We start from the raw sequence: 24,182 nt of genomic DNA, 5'->3' as shown, positions 1-24,182 counted from the left end.
TTCATCTGGAGTATTAATAAAAAGACCAGGATGAACCAAACTAGTTTACAGACAAAGACTTAGAAGGGAGGATTAAAGCTCCCTAACATGTAATTATATCAAGAAGACTTTAGAACTGCCCTGATAGGCTCTTTATTGACAACTCTAATAGGACAATTATACCAAGAAGACTTTATAACTGCCCTGATTGGCTCTTTACTGACAACTCTAATAGGACAATTATATCAAGAAGACTTTATAACTGCTCTGATAGGCTCTTTACCTACAACTCTAATAGGACAATTATATCAAGAAGACTTTATAACTGCTCTGATAGGCTCTTTACCTACAACTCTAATAGGACAATTATATCAAGAAGACTTTATAACTGCTCTGATAGGCTCTTTATTGACAACTCTAACAGGACAATTATATCAAGAAGACTTTATAACTGCTCTGATAGGCTCTTTATTGACAACTCTAATAGGACAATTATATCAAGAAGACATTATAACTGCCCTGATAGGCTCTTTACTGACAACTCTAAAATGACAATTATATCAAGAAGACATTATAACTGCCCTGATTGGCTCTTTACCTACAACTCTAATAGGACAATTATATCAAGAAGACTTTATAACTGCCCTGATAGGCTCTTTATTGACAACTCTAATAGGACAATTATATCAAGAAGACTTTATAACTGCCCTGATAGGCTCTTTACCTACAACTCTAATATGACAATTATATCAAGAAGACTTTATAACTGCCCTGATAGGCTCTTTATTGACAACTCTAATAGGACAATTATATCAAGAAGACTTTATAACTGCCCTGATAGGCTCTTTACCTACAACTCTAACAGGACAATTATATCAAGAAGACTTTATAACTGCCCTGATAGGCTCTTTACCTACAACTCTAACAGGACAATTATATCAAGAAGACTTTATAACTGTCCTGATAGGCTCTTTATTGACAACTCTAACAGGACAATTATATCAAGAAGACTTTATAACTGCCCTGATAGGCTCTTTACCTACAACTCTAATAGGACAATTATATCAAGAAGACTTTATAACTGCCCTGATAGGCTCTTTATTGACAACTCTAACAGGACAATGTGGGTCGACATGGAAGAAGAACTCAATGCCCCATTTGGAGCATCATATTATCTTAGTCAACACTTAAATGTGGGACTGCAGATTCCCATAATGTCCCAAACTAAGAAATATGGAGTCAGACAAATAAGAGAGAGATATCTTCACCTTTCCTGACAAGCTCTGCTTCGTTATGGAACAACCATGAATACTAATTAGGAGGAAAGGTGGTTGTCTGGAGAGAGTGGGATAGGTTTTGTTTTAGCCTCAACACTAATACATTTCACTTCTGCTTTTAGTGTCAACTTGAATTAGAGTGTGGCTGTGGAAGACTGGTCCCTTGATGATGACTGCAAGTGTCTGAGTTCCAATGATCTCCATGATTCCATCCCATCATTCCAAGGTTCACAGTCTTTCTGAAGAATGCCAACTCTATTCAATTGTCCACTTTGCCACGAGCAAACATTCTCTGTGTCCAGACCACTCACACATATTGTCCTCTACCACCAGCATGAACCACATGTTCTAACTACCTGTGGAGTTAATGGGTGTGGGAAAACAAATAGATGTTTCAGCTTCTATCGGTCACACATCTACCAAAACCACACAGAGCTTTAAAGAGCCAACTTAGATGAGAATTGCCCTCATGATGAATTTGAGACTGGGACTGATCCCATTGAAGATGACATGAGACTGGGACTGATCCCATTGAAGATGACATGAGCGATGTAGAGAGTCTGCCAGAGGCTGAATATGTTCAAGCCACAGAGATCAACACTGAGCAGCTAATTGAACGTCTCCAAAGCAATATCTGTCTTGTTATTTAGTAAACCAGGAAAGAACACTGCATCCCAGCTACGGTACAGAATAACATTGTTGAGGACCTCAGAACCATGTTGATGCATTATGACACACTACAGTCCCCTCAGGTTTCATCTGACAAATAAACTAATACATGTGGTTGAACAGGACGATCTCAGGGACTTGCTTAACAACTCTGCAGTATTTGAGGAAGGCATTAGATGCATAATCTCTGAGTGGATGCTGGAGCATTACTGTGTGAAATAAGTGGGCGTGGTCAGGACAACTGAAGTACCACTGAGAAACAAAGAAGGTTATAAAACAAGGTGATTTCAATACAGCTACATTTCCCCCAGGCTACATGAATATAAAGAGACATGAGACAAAACAATCATAATGAATCAGATTACATGGACAGGGGGACCTGATCCTAGATCATAATGAATCAGATTACATGGAGAGAAGGGACCTGATCCTAGATCATAATGAATCAGATTACATGGAGAGAAGGACCTGATCCTAGATCATAATGAATCAGATTACATGGAGAGAAGGGACCTGATCCTAGATCATAATGAATCAGATTACATGGAGAGAAGGGACCTGATCCTAGATCATAATGAATCAGATTACATGGAGAGGAGGGACCTGATCCTAGATCATAATGAATCAGATTACATGGAGAGGGGGACCGGATCCTAGATCATAATGAATCAGATTACATGGAGAGGGGGGACCTGATCCTAGATCATAATGAATCAGATTACATGGAGAGAAGGGACCTGATCCTAGATCATAATGAATCAGATTACATGGAGAGGAGGGACCTGATCCTAGATCATAATGAATCAGATTACATGGAGAGGAGGGACCTGATCCTAGATCATAATGAATCAGATTACATGGAGAGGGGGACCGGATCCTAGATCATAATGAATCAGATTACATGGAGAGGGGGGACCTGATCCTAGATCATAATGAATCAGATTACATGGAGAGAAGGGACCTGATCCTAGATCATAATGAATCAGATTACATGGAGAGGAGGGACCTGATCCTAGATCATAATGAATCAGATTACATGGAGAGGGGGACCGGATCCTAGATCATAATGAATCAGATTACATGGAGAGAAGGGACCTGATCCTAGATCATAATGAATCAGATTACATGGAGAGGGGGACCGGATCCTAGATCATAATGAATCAGATTACATGGAGAGGGGGACCTGATCCTAGATCATAATGAATCAGATTACATGGAGAGAAGGGACCTGATCCTAGATCATAATGAATCAGATTACATGGAGAGGGGGGACCTGATCCTAGATCATAATGAATCAGATTACATGGAGAGAAGGGACCTGATCCTAGATCATAATGAATCAGATTACATGGAGAGGGGGGACCTGATCCTAGATCATAATGAATCAGATTACATGGAGAGGGGACCTGATCCTAGATCATAATGAATCAGATTACATGGAGAGGGGGACCTGATCCTAGATCATAATGAATCAGATTACATGGAGAGGAGGGACCTGATCCTAGGTCATAATGAATCAGATTACATGGACAGTGGGACCTGATCCTAGGTCAGCACTTCTCCTCTGGGACACTGTATGAAACAGAACACAGAGTTGTGAAGTCTAGTTACAGCAGGGGTTTACTGCCATCTAGTGGAAGATACCAATAAAACACTTCATTATCAGGATGGGGAGGCGGCTGAGCTGAAACAGAACACATAGTTGTAAAGTCTAGTTACAGCAGGTGTTTACTGCCATCTAGTGGAAGATACCAATATAACACTTTATTATCAGGGTGGGGAGGCGGCTGAGCTGACACAGAACACATAGTTGTAAAGTCTAGTTACAGCAGGTGTTTACTGCCATCTAGTGGAAGATACCAATAAAACACTTTATTATCAGGGTGGGGAGGCGGCTGAGCTGAAACAGAAAGTAAAGTTGTTCTTTTGTTCAGGATCCATTTTGAGACGACAGAGCAGAAAACACTATATGGAGATTATTGAAAAATAAAGTAAGTATTTCTGAACAATAATCTATTCTAATGGACAGAGTAAGAGAATGAATACCTGGAATGAGATATTACTAGTTAGTAGAACTGCTACTTGAGCTGAGTTGCTGACAGACAACACAGCTAAACTTGGTTTAGAGTAAATTATATGTTTATCAAAAATAATGTAAGAGAGATGTCTTGAAGAAACGCGTCTGGGATTAGAACTCTGTGTCTCTGCGACAGTGGGAGGTTTGTTTTGCATGGCCCGGTGCTACAGCTGAGTGGACATTTATTTTAAGGACCAATGGAATGGTCTAAAATGCTTAAACTCTGCTCCCTCGGGGAGCCGGGCAATGCACAACTAATTCACCCAGTGACCGTTACTTTTCTGTCCTTCAAATATAATTAAGTATCAAAAGTAAAAGTAAAGTAGTGATAATTTAATATTCATTTTATTAATCAAACCAGACGGCACAATGTTCTTGTTATTTTAATTGACGGATAGCCAGGGTCACACTCCAACACTCAGACATCATTTAAAAACAAAGCATTTGTGTTTAGTGAGTCTGCCAGGTCATAGTCTGTAGGGATGACCAGGGTTGTTCTCAGTTTAGTGAGTCCTCCAGATCAGATGCAGTAGGGATGACCAGGGTTGTTCTCTGTTTAGTGAGTCCTCCAGATCAGATGCAGTAGGGATGACCAGGGTTGTTCTCTGTTTAGTGAGTCCTCCAGATCAGAGGCAGTAGAGATGACCAGGGATGTTCTCTGTTTAGTGAGTCCTCCAGATCAGAGGTAGTAGGGATGACCAGGGATGTTCTCTGTTTAGTGAGTCCTCCAGATCAGAGGCAGTAGGGATGACCAGGGATGTTCTCTGTTTAGTGAGTCCACCAGATCAGAGGCAGTAGGGATGACCAGGGATGTTCTCTGTTTAGTGAGTCCTCCAGATCAGAGGCAGTAGGGATGACCAGGGATGTTCTCTGTTTAGTGAGTCTGACAGATCAGTGGCAGTAGGGATGACCAGGGATGTTCTCTGTTTAGTGAGTCTGCCAGATAAGAGGCACTAGGGATGACCAGGGATGTTCTCTGTTTAGTCAGTCCTCCAGACCAGAGGCAGTAGGGATGACCAGGGATGTTCTCTGTTTAGTGAGTCCTCCAGATCAGAGGCAGTAGGGATGACCAGGGATGTTCTCTGTTTAGTGAGTCCTCCAGATCAGAGGCAGTAGGGATGACCAGGGATGTTCTCTGTTTAGTGAGTCTGACAGATCAGTGGCAGTAGGGATGATCAGGGATGTTCTCTGTTTAGTGAGTCTGCCAGATCAGAGGCAGTAGAGATGACCAGGGATGTTCTCTGTTTAGTGAGTCCACCAGATCAGAGGCAGTAGGGATGACCAGGGATGTTCTCTGTTTAGTGAGTCCTCCAGATCAGAGGCAGTAGGGATGACCAGGGATGTTCTCTGTTTAGTGAGTCTGACAGATCAGTGGCAGTAGGGATGACCAGGGATGTTCTCTGTTTAGTGAGTCTGCCAGATAAGAGGCACTAGGGATGACCAGGGATGTTCTCTGTTTAGTCAGTCCTCCAGACCAGAGGCAGTAGGGATGACCAGGGATGTTCTCTGTTTAGTGAGTCCTCCAGATCAGAGGCAGTAGGGATGACCAGGGATGTTCTCTGTTTAGTGAGTGCCAGATCAGAGGCAGTAGGGATGACCAGGGATGTTCTCTGTTTAGTGAGTCTGCCAGATCAGAGGCAGTAGGGATGACCAGGGTTGTTCTCTTGACAATTGTATGTCCTGCTAAGCATTCAACATGTGACGAGTACTTTTGTCTGTCAGGGAAAATGTTCAGAGTAAAAAGTACATCATTTTCTTTGACTGTAGTGAAGTAAAAGTAAAAGTTGTTAAAATATAAATATTAAAGTAAAGGACAGATTCCCCCCAAAACTACTGAAGTAGTACTTTAAAGTATTTTACTGAAGTACTTTACACCACTGCATTAGAAGACAGATAAATGTGTTGATTTGAAGGAAAGACGGGCAGATTCTGGTAGGTCGGCTACGAACTATTATAAAGTTAGGTCGTCGTCAGACATTCAACAGTCACAGTAGGTTTGAGCTACAGTATGATCACTAATCATGCCGACCAACCTGATGGTCTCTGTTGGAAATGTTGTGAAAAGTATCTGGCCTCGGCTATAAATATCTGGCATTACTCATCTCATATGTATATACTGTATTCTATACTATTCTACTGTATCTTAGTCTATGTATTACTCATCTCATATGTAGATACTGTATTCTGTACTATTCTACTGTATCTTAGTCTATGCATTACTCATCTCATATGTAGATACTGTATTCTATACTATTCTACTGTATCTTAGTCTATGCCACTCTGACATTGTGACCAATAACATTTGATTTGATTTGATTTAGATTAGGCTACATACACTACATGACCAAAAGTATGTGGACACCTGCTAGTCTAACATCTGTCGTGGAGAATCGTCTCAGAAATATAACACTCTGACAAGAACTTGTGAATTCAATATACACTTTAATACAATGTAGCAAAACTGAACCCCTCCATGGAAGAACCTTATCACAAACATAACAGGGCCGAGCCCCTCCATGGAAGAACCTTATCACAAACATAACAGGGCCGAGCCCCTCCATGGAAGGACCTTATCACTAACATAACAAGGCCCCTCCATGGAAGGACCTTATCACTAACATAACAAGGCCCCTCCATGGAAGGACCTTATCACTAACATAACAAGGCCCCTCCATGGAAGGACCTTATAACTAACATAACAGGGCTGAGCCCCTCCATGGAAGGACCTTATCACTAACATAACAAGGCCCCTCCATGGAAGGACCTTATCACTAACATAACAAGGCCCCTCCATGGAAGGACCTTATCACTAACATAACAAGGCCCCTCCATGGAAGGACCTTATCACAAACATAACAAGGCCCCTCCATGGAAGGACCTTATCACTAACATAACAGGGCTGAGCCCCTCCATGGAAGGACCTTATCACTAACATAACAGGGCTGAGCCTCTCCATGGAAGGACCTTATCACTAACATAACAGGGCTGAGCCCCTCCATGGAAGGACCTTATCACTAACATAACAGGGCTGAGCCCCTCCATGGAAGGACCTTATCACTAACATAACAGGGCTGAGCCCCTCCATGGAAGGACCTTATCACTAACATAACAGGGCTGAGCCCCTCCATGGAAGCACCTTATCACTAACATAACAGGGCCGAGCCCCTCCATGGAAGGACCTTATCACTAACATAACAGGGCTGAGCCCCTCCATGGAAGCACCTTATCACTAACATAACAGGGCCGAGCCCCTCCATGGAAGGACCTTATCACTAACATAACAGGGCCGAGCCCCTCCATGGAAGGACCTTATCACTAACATAACAGGGCTGAGCCCCTCCATGGAAGCACCTTATCACTAACATAACAGGGCTGAGCCCCTCCATGGAAGCACCCTATCACTAACATAACAGGGCCGAGCCCCTCCATGGAAGGACCTTATCACTAACATAACAGGGCTGAGCCCCTCCATGGAAGGACCTTATCACTAACATAACAGGGCTGAGCCCCTCCATGGAAGCACCTTATCACTAACATAACAGGGCTGAGCCCCTCCATGGAAGCACCTTATCACTAACATAACAGGGCTGAGCCCCTCCATGGAAGGACCTTATCACTAACATAACAGGGCTGAGCCCCTCCATGGAAGGACCTTATCACTAACATAACAGGGCTGAGCCCCTCCATGGAAGGACCTTATCACTAACATAACAGGGCTGAGCCCCTCCATGGAAGCACCTTATCACTAACATAACAGGGCCGAGCCCCTCCATGGAAGGACCTTATCACTAACATAACAGGGCTGAGCCCCTCCATGGAAGCACCTTATCACTAACATAACAGGGCCGAGCCCCTCCATGGAAGGACCTTATCACTAACATAACAGGGCCGAGCCCCTCCATGGAAGGACCTTATCACTAACATAACAGGGCTGAGCCCCTCCATGGAAGCACCTTATCACTAACATAACAGGGCTGAGCCCCTCCATGGAAGCACCCTATCACTAACATAACAGGGCCGAGCCCCTCCATGGAAGGACCTTATCACTAACATAACAGGGCTGAGCCCCTCCATGGAAGGACCTTATCACTAACATAACAGGGCTGAGCCCCTCCATGGAAGCACCTTATCACTAACATAACAGGGCTGAGCCCCTCCATGGAAGCACCCTATCACTAACATAACAGGGCCGAGCCCCTCCATGGAAGGACCTTATCACTAACATAACAGGGCTGAGCCCCTCCATGGAAGGACCTTATCACTAACATAACAGGGCTGAGCCCCTCCATGGAAGGACCCTATCACAAACATAACAGGGCTGAGCCCCTCCATGGAAGGACCTTATCACTAACATAACAGGGCTGAGCCCCTCCATGGAAGGACCTTATCACAAACATAACAGGGCTGAGCCCCTCCATGGAAGGACCTTATCACTAACATAACAGGGCTGAGCCCCTCCATGGAAGGACCTTATCACAAACATAACAGGGCTGAGCCCCTCCATGGAAGGACCTTATCACAAACATAACAGGGCTGAGCCCCTCCATGGAAGGACCTTATCACAAACATAACAGGGCTGAGCCCCTCCATGGAAGGACCTTATCACAAACATAACAGGGCCTCCATGGAAGGACCTTATCACTAACATAACAGGGCCGAGCCCCTCCATGGAAGGACCTTATCACAAACATAACAGGGCTGAGCCCCTCCATGGAAGGACCTTATCACAAACATAACAGGGCCTCCATGGAAGGACCTTATCACTAACATAACAGGGCTGAGCCCCTCCATGGAAGGACCTTATCACAAACATAACAGGGCCTCCATGGAAGGACCTTATCACTAACATAACAGGGCCTCCATGGAAGGACCTTATCACTAACATAACAGGGCCTCCATGGAAGGACCTTATCACTAACATAACAGGGCCTCCATGGAAGGACCTTATCACTAACATAACAGGGCCTCCATGGAAGGACCTTATCACTAACATAAGGTCCTTCCATGGAGGCCCTGTTATCACTAACATAACAGGGCCGAGCCCCTCCATGGAAGGACCTTATCACTAACATAACAGGGCTGAGCCCCTCCATGGAAGGACCTTATCACTAACATAACAGGGCTGAGCCCCTCCATGGAAGGACCCTATCACTAACATAACAGGGCTGAGCCCCTCCATGGAAGGACCTTATCACAAACATAACAGGGCTGAGCCCCTCCATGGAAGGACCTTATCACAAACATAACAGGGCCTCCATGGAAGGACCTTATCACTAACATAACAGGGCCTCCATGGAAGGACCTTATCACTAACATAACAGGGCCTCCATGGAAGGACCTTATCACTAACATAAGGTCCTTCCATGGAGGCCCTGTTATCACTAACATAACAGGGCCGAGCCCCTCCATGGAAGGACCTTATCACTAACATAACAGGGCTGAGCCCCTCCATGGAAGGACCTTATCACTAACATAACAGGGCTGAGCCCCTCCATGGAAGGACCTTATCACAAACATAACAGGGCCTCCATGGAAGGACCTTATCACTAACATAACAGGGCCTCCATGGAAGGACCTTATCACTAACATAACAGGGCCGAGCCCCTCCATGGAAGGACCTTATCACTAACATAACAGGGCTGAGCCCCTCCATGGAAGGACCTTATCACTAACATAACAGGGCTGAGCCCCTCCATGGAAGGACCTTATCACTAACATAACAGGGCTGAGCCCCTCCATGGAAGGACCTTATCACTAACATAACAGGGCTGAGCCCCTCCATGGAAGGACCTTATCACAAACATAACAGGGCTGAGCCCCTCCATGGAAGGACCTTATCACTAACATAACAGGGCCTCCATGGAAGGACCTTATCACTAACATAACAGGGCTGAGCCCCTCCATGGAAGGACCCTATCACAAACATAACAGGGCCGAGCCCCTCCATGGAAGGACCCTATCACTAACATAACAGGGCCGAGCCCCTCCATGGAAGGACCCTATCACTAACATAACAGGGCTGAGCCCCTCCATGGAAGGACCTTATCACAAACATAACAGGGCTGAGCCCCTCCATGGAAGGACCCTATCACAAACATAACAGGGCCTCCATGGAAGGACCTTATCACAAACATAACAGGGCTGAGCCCCTCCATGGAAGGACCCTATCACTAACATAACAGGGCCTCCATGGAAGGACCTTATCACTAACATAACAGGGCTGAGCCCCTCCATGTAAGGACCCTATCACTAACATAACAGGGCCGAGCCCCTCCATGGAAGGACCTTATCACTAACAAAACAGGGCTGAGCCCCTCCATGGAAGGACCTTATCACTAACATAACAGGGCCTCCATGGAAGGACCTTATCACTAACATAACAGGGCTGAGCCCCTCCATGGAAGGACCCTATCACAAACATAACAGGGCCTCCATGGAAGGACCCTATCACAAACATAACAGGGCTGAGCCCCTCCATGGAAGGACCTTATCACTAACATAACAGGGCCTCCATGGAAGGACCTTATCACTAACATAACAGGGCTGAGCCCCTCCATGGAAGGACCCTATCACTAACATGACAGGGCCTCCATGGAAGGACCCTATCACAAACATAACAGGGCTGAGCCCCTCCATGTAAGGACCCTATCACAAACATGACAGGGCCCCTCCATGGAAGGACCCTATCACAAACATAACAGGGCTGAGCCCCTCCATGGAAGGACCCTATCACTAACATAACAGGGCCGAGCCCCTCCATGGAAGGACCTTATCACAAACATAACAGGGCTGAGCCCCTCCATGGAAGGACCTTATCACTAACATAACAGGGCCGAGCCCCTCCATGGAAGGACCTTATCACTAACATAACAGGGCTGAGCCCCTCCATGGAAGGACCCTATCACAAACATAACAGGGCTGAGCCCCTCCATGGAAGGACCCTATCACTAACATAACAGGGCTGAGCCCCTCCATGGAAGGACCCTATCACTAACATAACAGGGCCCCTCCATGGAAGGATCCTATCACTAACATAACAGGGCCGAGCCCCTCCATGAAAGGACCTTATCACAAACATAACAGGGCTGAGCCCCTCCATGGAAGGACCCTATCACAAACATAACAGGGCTGAGCCCCTCCATGGAAGGACCTTATCACAAACATAACAGGGCTGAGCCCCTCCATGGAAGGACCTTATCACAAACATAACAGGGCTGAGCCCCTCCATGGAAGGACCTTATCACAAACATAACAGGGCTGAGCCCCTCCATGGAAGGACCTTATCACAAACATAACAGGGCTGAGCCCCTCCATGGAAGGGCCTTATCACAAACATAACAGGGCTGAGCCCCTCCATGGAAGGACCTTATCACAAACATAACAGGGCTGAGCCCCTCCATGGAAGGACCTTATCACAAACATAACAGGGCTGAGCCCCTCCATGGAAGGACCTTATCACAAACATAACAGGGCTGAGCCCCTCCATGGAAGGACCTTATCACTAACATAACAGGGCTGAGCCCCTCCATGGAAGGACCTTATCACAAACATAACAGGGCTGAGCCCCTCCATGGAAGGACCTTATCACAAACATAACAGGGCTGAGCCCCTCCATGGAAGGACATTATCACAAACATAACAGGGCTGAGCCCCTCCATGGAAGGACCTTATCACTAACATAACAGGGCTGAGCCCCTCCATGGAAGGACCTTATCACTAACATAACAGGGCTGAGCCCCTCCATGGAAGGACCCTATCACTAACATAACAGGGCCCCTCCATGGAAGGACCTTATCACTAACATAACAGGGCTGAGCCCCTCCATGGAAGGACCCTATCACTAACATAACAGGGCCCCTCCATGGAAGGACCTTATCACTAACATAACAGGGCTGAGCCCCTCCATGGAAGGACCTTATCACGAACATAACAGGGCTGAGCCCCTCCATGGAAGGACCCTATCACTAACTTAACAGGGCCGAGCCCCTCCATGGAAGGACCTTATCACTAACATAACAGGGCTGAGCCCCTCCATGGAAGGACATTATCACTAACATAACAGGGCCTCCATGGAAGGACCCTATCACAAACATGACAGGGCCGAGCCCCTCCATGGAAAGATCCTATCACACACTTATTAATAGCCTAGTGGTTAGAGCGTTGGACTAGTAACCGGAAAGTTGCAAGTTCAAACCCCCGAGCTGACAAGGTACAAATCTGTCGTTCTGCCCCTGAACAGGCAGTTAACCCACTGTTCCTAGGCTGTTAGGCTGTCATTGAAAATAAGAATTTGTTCTTAACTGACTTGCCTAGTTAAATAAAGGTAAAAATAACAGGGCCGAGCCCCTTCATGGAAAGAGTCCAAATTCTCATATTACAGAGTCCTGCCTTTATAGGATTCTGTCTTTGCATAACGTATAGAGTCCCCTCCCTCTATATGAAAACAGCTTCCCTTGACCTGTCCATTATTTTCTTCTCATCTCAGAGCTAGTTCACGCCCACTAACGCTCATATCTGCTTCTGGTTATAATGATGGTAGATCTCCTTCCATGTTCTAAAAATAATGCATGCTTCTGTTTCACCTGTTAGTCATCAGTTATCTTGTTTCCATCTTTCTTCCTGTATCCTGCTGACCATAGTACGTCCAGCTGTCATGTGTTATGTATTCTTTCAAACAGAAAGTCTGGGTGTCTGGGTGTCGTATGGTCTGATGTACTCTTTCAAACATATAGTACAGTCTGGGTGTCGTATGGTCTGATATACTCTTTCAAAAATAGAGTATAGTCTGGGTGTCATATGGCCTGGGTGTCATCTTCTCTTAATGTGCAGGTCCTTGCTACTTCAGCCTGGCAACAAGACCTATTTATATTTAATGCTTTTGCTCTCCTTAATGGTTTGCTCCTACACCACTAGGCTACCTGCCACCCCAAAATAAGATGTAGGCCTATCAGGGGCTATTAGTTAGTTTTCAGGCTACCTGCCACCCCAAAATAAGATGTAGGCCTATCAGGGGCTATTAGTTAGTTTTCAGGCTACCTGCCACCCCAAAATAAGATGTAGGCCTATCAGGGGCTATTAGTTAGTTTTCAGGCTACCTGCTGCCCCAAAATAAGATGTAGGCCTATCAGGGGCATTAGTTAGTTTTCAGGCTACCTGCCTCACCAAAATAAGATGTAGGCCTATCAGGGCTATTAGTTAGTTTTCAGGCTACCTGCCGCCCCAAAATAAGATGTAGGCCTATCAGGGGCTATTAGTTAGTTTTCAGGCTACCTGCCTCCCCAAAATAAGATGTAGGCCTATCAAGGGCTATTAGTTAGTTTTCAGGCTACCTGCTGCCCCAAAATAAGATGTAGGCCTATCAGGGGCATTAGTTAGTTTTCAGGCTACCTGCCGTCCCTAAATAAGATGTAGGCCTATCAGGGGCATTAGTTAGTTTTCAGGCTACCTGCCGTCCCAAAATAAGATGTAGGCCTATCAGGGCTATTAGTTAGTTTTCAGGCTACCTGCCTCACCAAAATAAGATGTAGGCCTATCAGGGCTATTAGTTAGTTTTCAGGCTACCTGCTGCCCCAAAATAAGATGTAGGCCTATCAGGGCTATTAGTTAGTTTTCAGGCTACCTGCCACCCCAAAATAAGATGTAGACCTATCAGGGGCTATTAGTTAGTTTTCAGGCTACCTGCTGCCCCAAAATAAGATGTAGGCCTATCAGGGCTATTAGTTAGTTTTCAGGCTACCTGCCTCCCCAAAATAAGATGTAGGCCTATCAGGGGCTATTAGTTAGTTTTCAGGCTACCTGCCTCCCCAAAATAAGATGTAGGCCTATCAGGGGCATTAGTTAGTTTTCAGGCTACCTGCCGCCCCAAAATAAGATGTAGGCCTATCAGGGGCTATTAGTTAGTTTTCAGGCTACCTGCCTCCCCAAAATAAGATGTAGGCCTATCAGGGCTATTAGTTAGTTTTCAGGCTACCTGCCGCCCCAAAATAAGATGTAGGCCTATCAGGGGCTATTAGTTAGTTTTCAGGCTACCTGCCGCCCCAAAATAAGATGTAGGACTATCAAGGGCTATTAGTTAGTTTTCAGGCTACCTGCCGCCCCAAAATAAGATGTAGGCCTATCAGGGGCTATTAGTTAGTTTTCAGGCTACCTGCCTCCCCAAAATAAGATGTAGGCCTATCAAGGGCTATTAGTTAGTTTTCAGGCTACCTGCTGCCCCAAAATAAGATGTAGGCCTATCAGGGGCTATTAGTTCGTTTTCAGGCCTTGTGGGCGGGTTTTGAGTAGTCATTGGGCTAGAAAAAGTAATTGAACTAAATAACCTGACTGTTTGGATGTGTCTGTTAGTAAATGTTTTATTTCTAAAATATCATGAATAAACATGAACAATTGACCTTCAATAATTAGTTGTCACTGTGTTAACCACAACCAACATGCTGGATCTCTGTTTAGTTGTCACTGTGTTAACCACAACCAACATGTTGGATCTCTGTTTAGTTGTCACTGTGTTAACCACAACCAACATGTTGGATCTCTGTTTAGTTGTCACTGTGTTAACCACAACCAACATGTTGGATCTCTGTTTAGTTGTCACTGTGTTAACCACAACCAACATGTTGGATCTCTGTTTAGTTGTCACTGTTTTAACCACAACCAACATGTTGGATCTCTGTTTAGTTGTCACTGTGTTAACCACAACCAACATGTTGGATCTCTGTTTAGTTGTCACTGTGTTAACCACAACCAACATGTTGGATCTCTGTTTAGTTGTCACTGTGTTAACCACAACCAACATGTTGGATCTCTGTTTAGTTGTCACTGTGTTAATCACAACCAACATGTTGGATCTCTGTTTAGTTGTCACTGTGTTAACCACAACCAACATGTTGGATCTCTGTTTAGTTGTCACTGTGTTAACCACAACCAACATGTTGGATCTCTGTTTAGTTGTCACTGTGTTAACCACAACCAACATGTTGGATCTCTGTTTAGTTGTCACTGTGTTAACCACAACCAACATGTTGGATCTCTGTTTAGTTGTCACTGTGTTAACCACAACCAACATGTTGTATCTCTGTTTAGTTGTCACTGTTTTAACCACAACCAACATGTTGGATCTCTGTTTAGTTGTCACTGTGTTAACCACAACCAACATGTTGGATCTCTGTTTAGTTGTCACTGTGTTAACCACAACCAACATGCTGGATCTCTGTTTAGGGGTCAGTGCTCTAAAATGAGTCTCTCTGGGGAGAGAGAGGAGGGGGGCCCTGACTCTAAAATGTATCTCTCTGGGGGACATGACACCAAAGCTAAGAGGTAAGATGACAATTTTATGAAGAATTTATTAAGTTTATTTCCAAAATAAATAGCTATCTTAAGATGAAAGCACTTACTGTAAAGCGTTCTGGATAAGAGCATCTGCTAAATCAGGGGTTCTCAATCCGGGGTCTGTGGAGGTACTGCAGGGGTTCTCAATCCGGGGTCTGTGGAGGTACTGCAGGGGTTCCACGGCACCCTGACTGTACTCGTTGCAATGTTAGACATTTGATAGAATTTTCACATGACACGACCACTTTGCCTACTCTTAAATATTATTTTTTACCAATGGTGATGGTTGTTACCAGCAGAATATTGACAATATAACCGTTACATCAACACTCTTCACACCCGTTTAACAACTCTAAATATCTTTGGCATAGTAGGTATCAAGTCCCTTGCCAATAATGTTTCCTACAACATTGCATACAATGTTCACTTTCATCAAACACATATTACGCCCCAGATACCTTCAACTGTCTAATTTATAGCCATGCACAATTTAGGATTGTTGTGCTCCAAAGGGAGAACTAACATGATGTAGATAATTAAATAACAACATGATGTTGTGCTCCAAAGGGAGAAATAACATGATGTAGATAATTAAATAACAACATGATGTTGTGCTCCAAAGGGAGAAATAACATGATGTAGATAATTAAATAACAACATGATGTTGTGCTCCAAAGGGAGAACTAACATGATGGAGATAATTAAATAACAACATGATGTTGTGCTCCAAAGGGAGAACTAACATGATGTAGATAATTAAATAACAACATGATGTTGTGCTCCAAAGGGAGAACTAACATGATGGAGATAATTAAATAACAACATGATGTTGTGCTCCAAAGGGAGAACTAACATGATGTAGATAATTAAATAACAACATGATGTTGTGCTCCAAAGGGAGAAATAACATGATGTAGATAATTAAATAACAACATGATGTAGATAATTAAATAATCAAAAGAACAACGTGTTTATTAAAATATGGACCAAATATGGACCTTCTAGAACCAAAAAGGCTTCTATCACTTCCTTGAATATGGAACCACTAAAAGTTATATATATTTTTGGGTTCAATGAACCTCTAGAGTTCTGATCAACAAAAGGTTCCTGTTTTGAGGATGGGAACCCAGCAGCCCTCCAGAGGTCAGAACAAGTCCACCCATTTTTTCCAGCACCCGGCCCGGGATTCGAACCAGCCACCTTTCAGCCATAGGTCATACTCCCTCCACAGCTCCAACTCCTTACCCGCTGGGTGAAAACCTGAGTTAATCTTCAGAAATAAGCATGAATTAATCTGCTAAAATGAAGACAAAATGCTATGCAGACAAACTAACTAAATATTAACTAAGGTTAACAGCAGGTGTACTAAGTAGTTAAGAGTTAACAGCAGCTGTCCTAAGTAGTTAAGAGTTAACAGCAGGTGTACTAAGTAGTTAAGAGTTAACAGCAGGTGTCCTAAGTAGTTAAGAGTTAACAGCAGGTGTCCTAAGTAGTTAACTTAGGACACCAGAGTGGACTGAGGTGATCTTGGGGAATAACGACGGAGTTTGTTACAGTGTTGAGACACCGAAGTTTACTGTTCAATTTGCTTTTTTCTTTACGGTCAGGGACAGTATGAGTGTAGCCAGATCCTTTTCACTCTCTATCCTTGTTTCATTTTGTGGTTCACCGGATTCATCATCGAAACGAGGGACAGACGAACGACCTGCTAACTAACCAAGCTAGTCGGTACAGCTCGGTAAGCTAGCTAGCTACTCTACCAGCAGCATCCTAGTTATCCTAGCCAGCCGGTACAGCTCGGTAAGCTAGCTAGCTACTCTACCAGCAGCATCCTAGTTATCCTAGCTAGTCGGTACAGCTCGGTAATCTAGCTAGCTACTCTACCAGCAGCATCCTAGTTATCCTAGCTAGTCAGTACAGCTCGGTAAGCTAGCTAGCTACTCTACCAGCAGCATCCTAGTTATCCTAGCTAGTCGGTACAGCTCGGTAAGCTAGCTAGCTACTCTACCAGCAGCATCCTAGTTATCCTAGCTAGTCGGTACAGCTCGGTAAGCTAGCAAGCTACTCTACCAGCAGCATCCTAGTTATCCTAGCTAGTCGGTACAGCTCGGTAAGCTAGCTAGCTACTCTACCAGCAGCATCCTAGTTATCCTAGCTAGTCGGTACAGCTCGGTAAGCTAGCTAGCTACTCTACCAGCAGCATCCTAGTTACCATAGCTACCACTACATCATCACCGGCTGTCTGCATTTCTTGTGGACCGATGGAGCTCCCCGGTTGTTTCTTCCACCTGTTAAATCCCGGTGAGGCTTCTCCCTCTCTCGTTGACGGATGCTGGCTACCTCTGTCCGGTTCTCCTCTCTTCACTAGATGGACGGTAACTTTAGTGTTTAAACCCTCTGTGTCCAAGGACCAAACTTTTGAATATTATTTTCAGGGCGCCTCAATAGCAGGTATTGAACCCCGGGTAAATAATCACTAGTCAGAACCTCAACCTCAGTATACATTCATTATAAAAATCATCTTAATATCTGATATTGTGAGTAAACAACCTCGAGAGTGCGTCTTCCAGCCCTCCAATAAATTACATAATTCAACCCTCCCGGTTAGTAAATTTACCTCAACATCCCCCGGAGAAGGCAGAGTAACGACACCAGCCTTTTAGCGGGGCTGACAGACTGACTACAACGCTCGCGACGCTAAATGAATTTCGTTATTAAAAATGACACACTGCTCGCGCGCGTTAACTAACGTCTGGAAGTCAGTTCTATTTGTGAAACTCTTCTTCTGTTTCCCCATCTGAGCTCAGAGTAGATGATAGATGTTATGTTTGTCTCTGTTGTGTTGAAGCCCAATCAAGCAGAAGAGACCAGCCTCCCCTGTTCCCAGCTGTGTGTCCATGAAGAGTGACCAGTCTATGGATCCTCCTCTATACTTTAGAGAGGGAGACTTTTCTACTGAACAAAGGTAAGAAGAACTCATGGGTCTTGGTAAACAACACTGTCTCTAGTCATTTCTCCTCTCCCATTTTCCCATTTATTGTTGTTGTTTTCATAATCCATAGGCTAATCATTTTGGCCATTTGCATAGTCCTAAAACAATATTAAACAAACACAACATTCCCTCCCTCCCTGTGTGTGTGTGTGTGTGTGTGTGTGTGTGTGTGTGTGTGTGTGTGTGTGTGTGTGTGTGTGTGTGTGTGTGTGTGTGTGTGTGTGTGTGTGTGTGTGTGTGTGTGTGTGTGTGTGTGTGTGTGTGTGTGGTCCCTAGATGAGGAGATGTAATCTCATGTTTTGTCCACAGAAACCAACAGGGGAGATCAGAGTCAGAGATTCTCAGTGGTCAGTCTTCCCAGAGTCATCAAACAGACCTGGCCTCCATATTCAGTGTATGTGGTCCTGTTATGTACATTTGTTTTTTGTTTACCTCAAGTAAAGTTGATCTGTCAATCATTCATTAATGTGTTAATGAGAAAGCATTTATTATCTTGCTTAACTTATTTACTTTATTTATTTCAGTTGCTTGAAGAGAAAATTATGACATTTGTGAAGAACGAGCTGAAGATGTTCAAGAGGATTCTTAGTCCAGAACTCCCAGAAGGCTTTGAGAGTCAGAGTCAGAAGCAGGAAGTGGTGGATGCTGAAGATAAGAAGCAGGAGAGCAGTGCCAGAGAGGGGGCTCTGAAGATCACACTGCACGTCCTGAGGAAAATGAACCAGAAGGAGCTTGCTGACACACTGGAGAAATGTAAGATCTGTCTGCCTCATGTTGAATGCTGTTTTATAACATTTAAAAGCTGTAGCTAAAGTACAGCTAAAGTAGCTGTGTAACTCAATGATATTGTAGCAGCCTGAACACAACACCTAGTGACCTCATCAAGTAGCAGCAGGGACGTGTTGTGGTGATTAATTTAGAGAGAGAGAAAGAGGGAGAGAGAGACAACATTAATAATACCATCAATGAGGCCTCCCGGGTGGCGCAGTGGTTAAGGGCGCTGTACTGCAGCGCCAGCTGTGCCATCAGAGACTCTGGGTTCGCGCCCAGGCTCTGTCGTAACCGGCCGCGACCGGGAGGTCCATGGGGCGATGCACAATTGGCCTAGCGTCGTCCGGGTTAGGGAGGGCTTGGTCGGTAGGGATGTCCTTGACCTCATCAAGTAGCAGCAGGGATGTGTTGTGGTCATTAATTAATTTAGAGAGAGAGAGAGAGAGAGAGACAACATTAATAATACCATCAATAATACCAATAATAATATAATCAGTCACACCGGTCTGTAATGCGTTATGAAAACATTACATATTTATACAGTCAGCTAAGAGAATACATTATTATAATGTAAAACTTTATTACAGTCCTACAATACTGTAGGCATTAAAACAGACGTAATATTAATATCCTCTGTGTTATTTCTAGATTCAGATGAGCTTGCTGTGATTTGCCAACGTGAACTCAAATCTAATCTAAAGAAGAAGTTTCAATGTGTATTTGAGGGGATCGCTAAACAAGGAAACCCAACACTTCTCAATAAGATCTACACAGAGCTCTACATCACAGAGGGTGGAACAGGAGAGGTCAATAATGAACATGAGCTGAGACAGATTGAGACAACAACCAGGAAACAAGCAAGACCAGAGACTGCAATCAAATGTAACGACATCTTCACACCCTTAACTGGACAAGACAAACGTATCAGAACTGTGCTGACAAAGGGAGTCGCTGGCATTGGAAAAACAGTCTCTGTGCAGAAGTTCATTCTGGACTGGGCTGAAGGAAAAGCAAATCAGGATGTCCAATTTGTATTTTCATTCCCTTTTCGGGAGCTGAATTTGATGAAAGAGGACAAACACACTTTAATTGAACTTCTTAATCACTTCTCAATGGAAACCAAACAATCAGGAATCTCCAACTACGACAAGTACAAAGTTCTGTTCATCTTTGATGGTCTGGATGAGTGCCAACTGCCCCTAGACTTCCAGAAGAACAAGATCTGTTGTGACGTCACAGAGTCAACCTCAGTGGATGTTCTGCTGACAAATCTCATCAAGGGAAATCTGCTTCCCTCCGCTCTCCTCTGGATAACTACCCGACCTGCAGCAGCCAATAAGATCCCTTCAGGGTGTGTTGACCAGGTGACAGAGGTAAGAGGGTTCAATGACCCACAGAAGGAGGAGTACTTCAGGAAGAGATTCAGTGATGAGGACCTGGCCAGCAGAATCATCTCACACATAAAGACATCAAGGAGCCTCCACATCATGTGCCACATTCCAGTCTTCTGTTGGATTTCTGCAACAGTCCTTGAACACATGCTGAAACATAAGAGAGAAGAGATGCCCAAGTCTCTGACTGAGATGTACACACACCTTGTGGTGTTTCATACCAAACAGAAGAATGAAAAGTATCTTGGGAAAGAAGAGACAGGTCCACACTGGAATAAAGAGAGCATTCTGTCACTGGGAAAACTGGCTTTTCAACAGTTTGTGAAGGGCAATCTGATTTTCTATGAAGAAGACCTGAAAGAGTCTGGCATTGATGTTAATGAAGCCTCAGTGTACTCAGGATTGTGCACACAGCTCTTTAAAGAGGAATGTGTGCTGTACCAGGACAAGGTGTACTGCTTCGTACATCTGAGCATTCAGGAGTTTCTGGCTGCTGTATATGTGTTCTTCTCATTCATCAACAACAATGAGAATGTAATGGCCAAACCTCAATCAACGTCCAGGAACCTTTCTGTGAGGATCAGACAAAGGCGTAAAGTTGCTTTCTACAGGAGTGCTGTGGATAAAGCCTTACAAAGTGAGACAGGAAACCTGGACCTTTTCCTCCGCTTCCTTCTGGGCCTCTCACTGGAGTCCAATCAGAAGTACTTACGAGGTCTACTGACAAAGACAAGAAGCAGCTCACAGAGCCATGAAGAAACAGTTGAGTACATCAAGGAGAAGATCAGGGAGAATCCCTCTCACGAGAGGTGCATCAATCTGTTCCACTGTCTGAATGAACTGAATGACCATTCTCTATTGGAGGAGATCCAAAGATACCTGAGCTCAGGAAGTCTCTCAAAACCCAACCTGTCACCTGCACAGTGGTCAGCTCTGGTCTTTGTGTTGCTGACTTCAGAAAAGGAGCTGGATGTGTTTGACCTGAAGAAATACTCCAGATCAGAGGAAGGTCTTCTGAGGCTGCTGCCAGTGGTCAAAGCCTCCAGAGCTGCTCTGTGAGTAAATAAAATGACATTTAAGAACTAATCATCAGGAAGAAATATTCAGTTCAGAGGAAAATATGCATTATAATATGTGTATAATATTATATTTATAAATATAATGTCAGGCTGTCAGGCTGTGGAGTCACAGAGGAAGGCTGTGCTTCTCTGGTCTCAGTTCTGAGGTCAAATCCATCACACCTGAGAGAGCTGGACCTGAGTAACAATGACCTGAAGGATTCAGGAGTGAAGCTGCTCTCTGCTGGACTGGGGAATCCCCACTGTAAACTGGAGACTCTGAGGTCAGTATTATCAGATATGAAAGTACTTTATGTATGTAGTTCTCCCATTTGAAAAGTCGTAATTATTTGGTTATATTCACTTATAGTGTATTAAAGTAGTCATAAGTTTAGTATTTGTTCCCATATTCCATGCCTGCAGTGATTACATCAAGCTTGTGATTCTACTAACTTGTTGAATGTATTTCCAGTTTGTCTTGGTTGTGTTTTGGATGTTTTTCCTAATAGAATCTGAATGGTGAATAATGTCCTGTCATTTTGGAGTCACTTCACTTGTATTGTCAGTAAGAATAGAAGATGTTTCTGAACACTTCTACATTCATGTGGATGCTACCATGATGATGAATAATCAGGAATGAATTGAGAATAATGATGAATGAGAAAGTTACAGAGGCACAAAGATCATCCCCCCTCTGTTATTGGTAATGGTGAGAGGTTAGCATGTTTTGTTGTAACCTCTGTTATTGGTAAAGGTTGAGAGGTTAGCATGTTTTGTTGTAGCCTCTGTTATTGGTAATGGTGAGAGGTTAGTATGTTTTATTGTAGTCTCTGTTACTGGTAATGGTGAGAGGTTAGCATGTTTTGTTGTAGCCTCTGTTACTGGTAATGGTGAGAGGTTAGCATGTTTTGTTGTAGTCTCTGTTATTGGTAATGGTGAGAGGTTAGTATGTTTTGTTGTAGCCTCTGTTATTGGTAATGGTGAGAGGTTAGCATGTTTTGTTGTAGTCTCTGTTATTGGTAATGGTGAGAGGTTAGCATGTTTTGTTGTAGCCTCTGTTATTGGTAATGGTGAGAGGTTAGCATGTTTTGTTGTAGCCTCTGTTATTGGTAATGGTGAGAGGTTAGCATGTTTTGTTGTAGCCTCTGTTATTGGTAATGGTGAGAGGTTAGCATGTTTTGTTGTAGCCTCTGTTATTGATAATGGTGAGAGGTTAGTATGTTTTGTTGTAGCCTCTGTTATTGGTAATGGTGAGAGGTTAGCATGTTTTGTTGTAGCCTCTGTTATTGGTAATGGTGAGAGGTTAGCATGTTTTGTTGTAGCCTCTGTTATTGATAATGGTGAGAGGTTAGCATGTTTTGTTGTAGCCTCTGTTATTGGCAATGGTGAGAGGTTAGTATGTTTTGTTGTAGCCTCTGTTATTGGTAATGGTGAGAGGTTAGCATGTTTTGTTGTAGCCTCTGTTATTGGTAATGGTGAGAGGTTAGCATGTTTTGTTGTAGCCTCTGTTATTGGTAATGGTGAGAGGTTAGCATGTTTTGTTGTATCCTCTGTTATTGGTAATGGTGAGAGGTTAGCATGTTTTGTTGTAGCCTCTGTAACTTTCTCACTAATTATTATTCATGATTCATTCATGATCTTACTCAGTCAAGGCGTCACAGTCTTGATGTCTCATTGTGTTCGAGGAATATGGGACCAGATATACTTTTGGCATATTTAGTCCACTTTACGTGTCAGAATACTTATGACTTCTTCAAATGGGGGGACTAGATACATAAAATGCTTTAATTTTTCTAAACGTTGAAACAGATATGTATTATAATATCCTCAAATTAAAGGTGACATTATAAACTGTCACCTCATATGAAACATTTGATCTGAAATCCAAAATGTTGGAGTATAGAGACACATTTAAAATGTTAGTTTCACTGTCTAAATAGATATGGTGTGGACTGTTTACTCAATACAATCTAAATCTGATTCCTCACTGTCTAAATAGATATGGTGTGGACTGTATACTCAATACAATCTAAATCTGATACCTCACTGTCTAAATAGATATGGTGTGGACTGTATACTCAATACAATCTAAATCTGATACCTCACTGTCTAAATAGATATGGTGTGGACTGTATACTCAATACAATCTAAATCTGATACCTCACTGTCTAAATAGATATAGTGTGGACTGTTTACTCAATACAATCTAAATCTGATACCTCACTGTCTAAATAGATATGGTGTGGACTGTTTACTCAATACAATCTAAATCTGATTCCTCACTGTCTGTCTTCTGACTGATTCTGCTTTTTAAACTGGTCTGGTCAGTCTACTATAATATTTGTACTACACGTTTTTCTATCTGCAGTCAATACTTCGATCATTTGTAATTTTCTAGTAATGATACATTCATTTATGAATAGATATGACAGGTTTCAGGACACTGATGTACCTGCACATTTATATATACACTGATATATCTGAATATGTTGAATATGTCACCACCAAAGAATATCAGTGTGATTTTAAAATTATTTGACTCTTTGCAGTCTGTCAGGCTGTCTAGTCACAGAGGAAGGCTGTGCTTCTCTGGTCTCAGCTCTGAGGTCAAACCCCTCACACCTGAGAGAGCTGGACCTGAGC

The 24,182-nt window shown here is 43.6% G+C and overlaps 1 protein-coding gene across 1 annotated transcript in view; it reads left to right on the top strand.

Moving 5' to 3' along the window:
• The window catches only part of LOC118938102 (NLR family CARD domain-containing protein 3-like), a 160,774-nt gene extending 138,719 nt beyond the window's left edge, over window positions 1-22,055 (top strand). Inside the window, exons 2-8 of the mRNA XM_036939786.1 lie at window positions 15,217-15,315; window positions 18,176-18,292; window positions 18,629-18,713; window positions 18,844-19,072; window positions 19,739-21,536; window positions 21,650-21,706; window positions 22,049-22,055. Coding sequence (XP_036795681.1) covers window positions 15,233-15,315; window positions 18,176-18,292; window positions 18,629-18,713; window positions 18,844-19,072; window positions 19,739-21,536; window positions 21,650-21,706; window positions 22,049-22,055 — 2,376 coding nt within the window. The 5' untranslated portion in view covers window positions 15,217-15,232. The remainder of the gene's footprint in view (window positions 1-15,216; window positions 15,316-18,175; window positions 18,293-18,628; window positions 18,714-18,843; window positions 19,073-19,738; window positions 21,537-21,649; window positions 21,707-22,048) is intronic.
• Window positions 22,056-24,182: the final 2,127 nt, after the last annotated feature.

Source organism: Oncorhynchus mykiss, chromosome 13, assembly GCF_013265735.2.
Source record: "Oncorhynchus mykiss isolate Arlee chromosome 13, USDA_OmykA_1.1, whole genome shotgun sequence".
NCBI lineage: Eukaryota > Metazoa > Chordata > Actinopteri > Salmoniformes > Salmonidae > Oncorhynchus > Oncorhynchus mykiss.
This window is presented reverse-complemented; position numbering and strand designations above follow the sequence as displayed.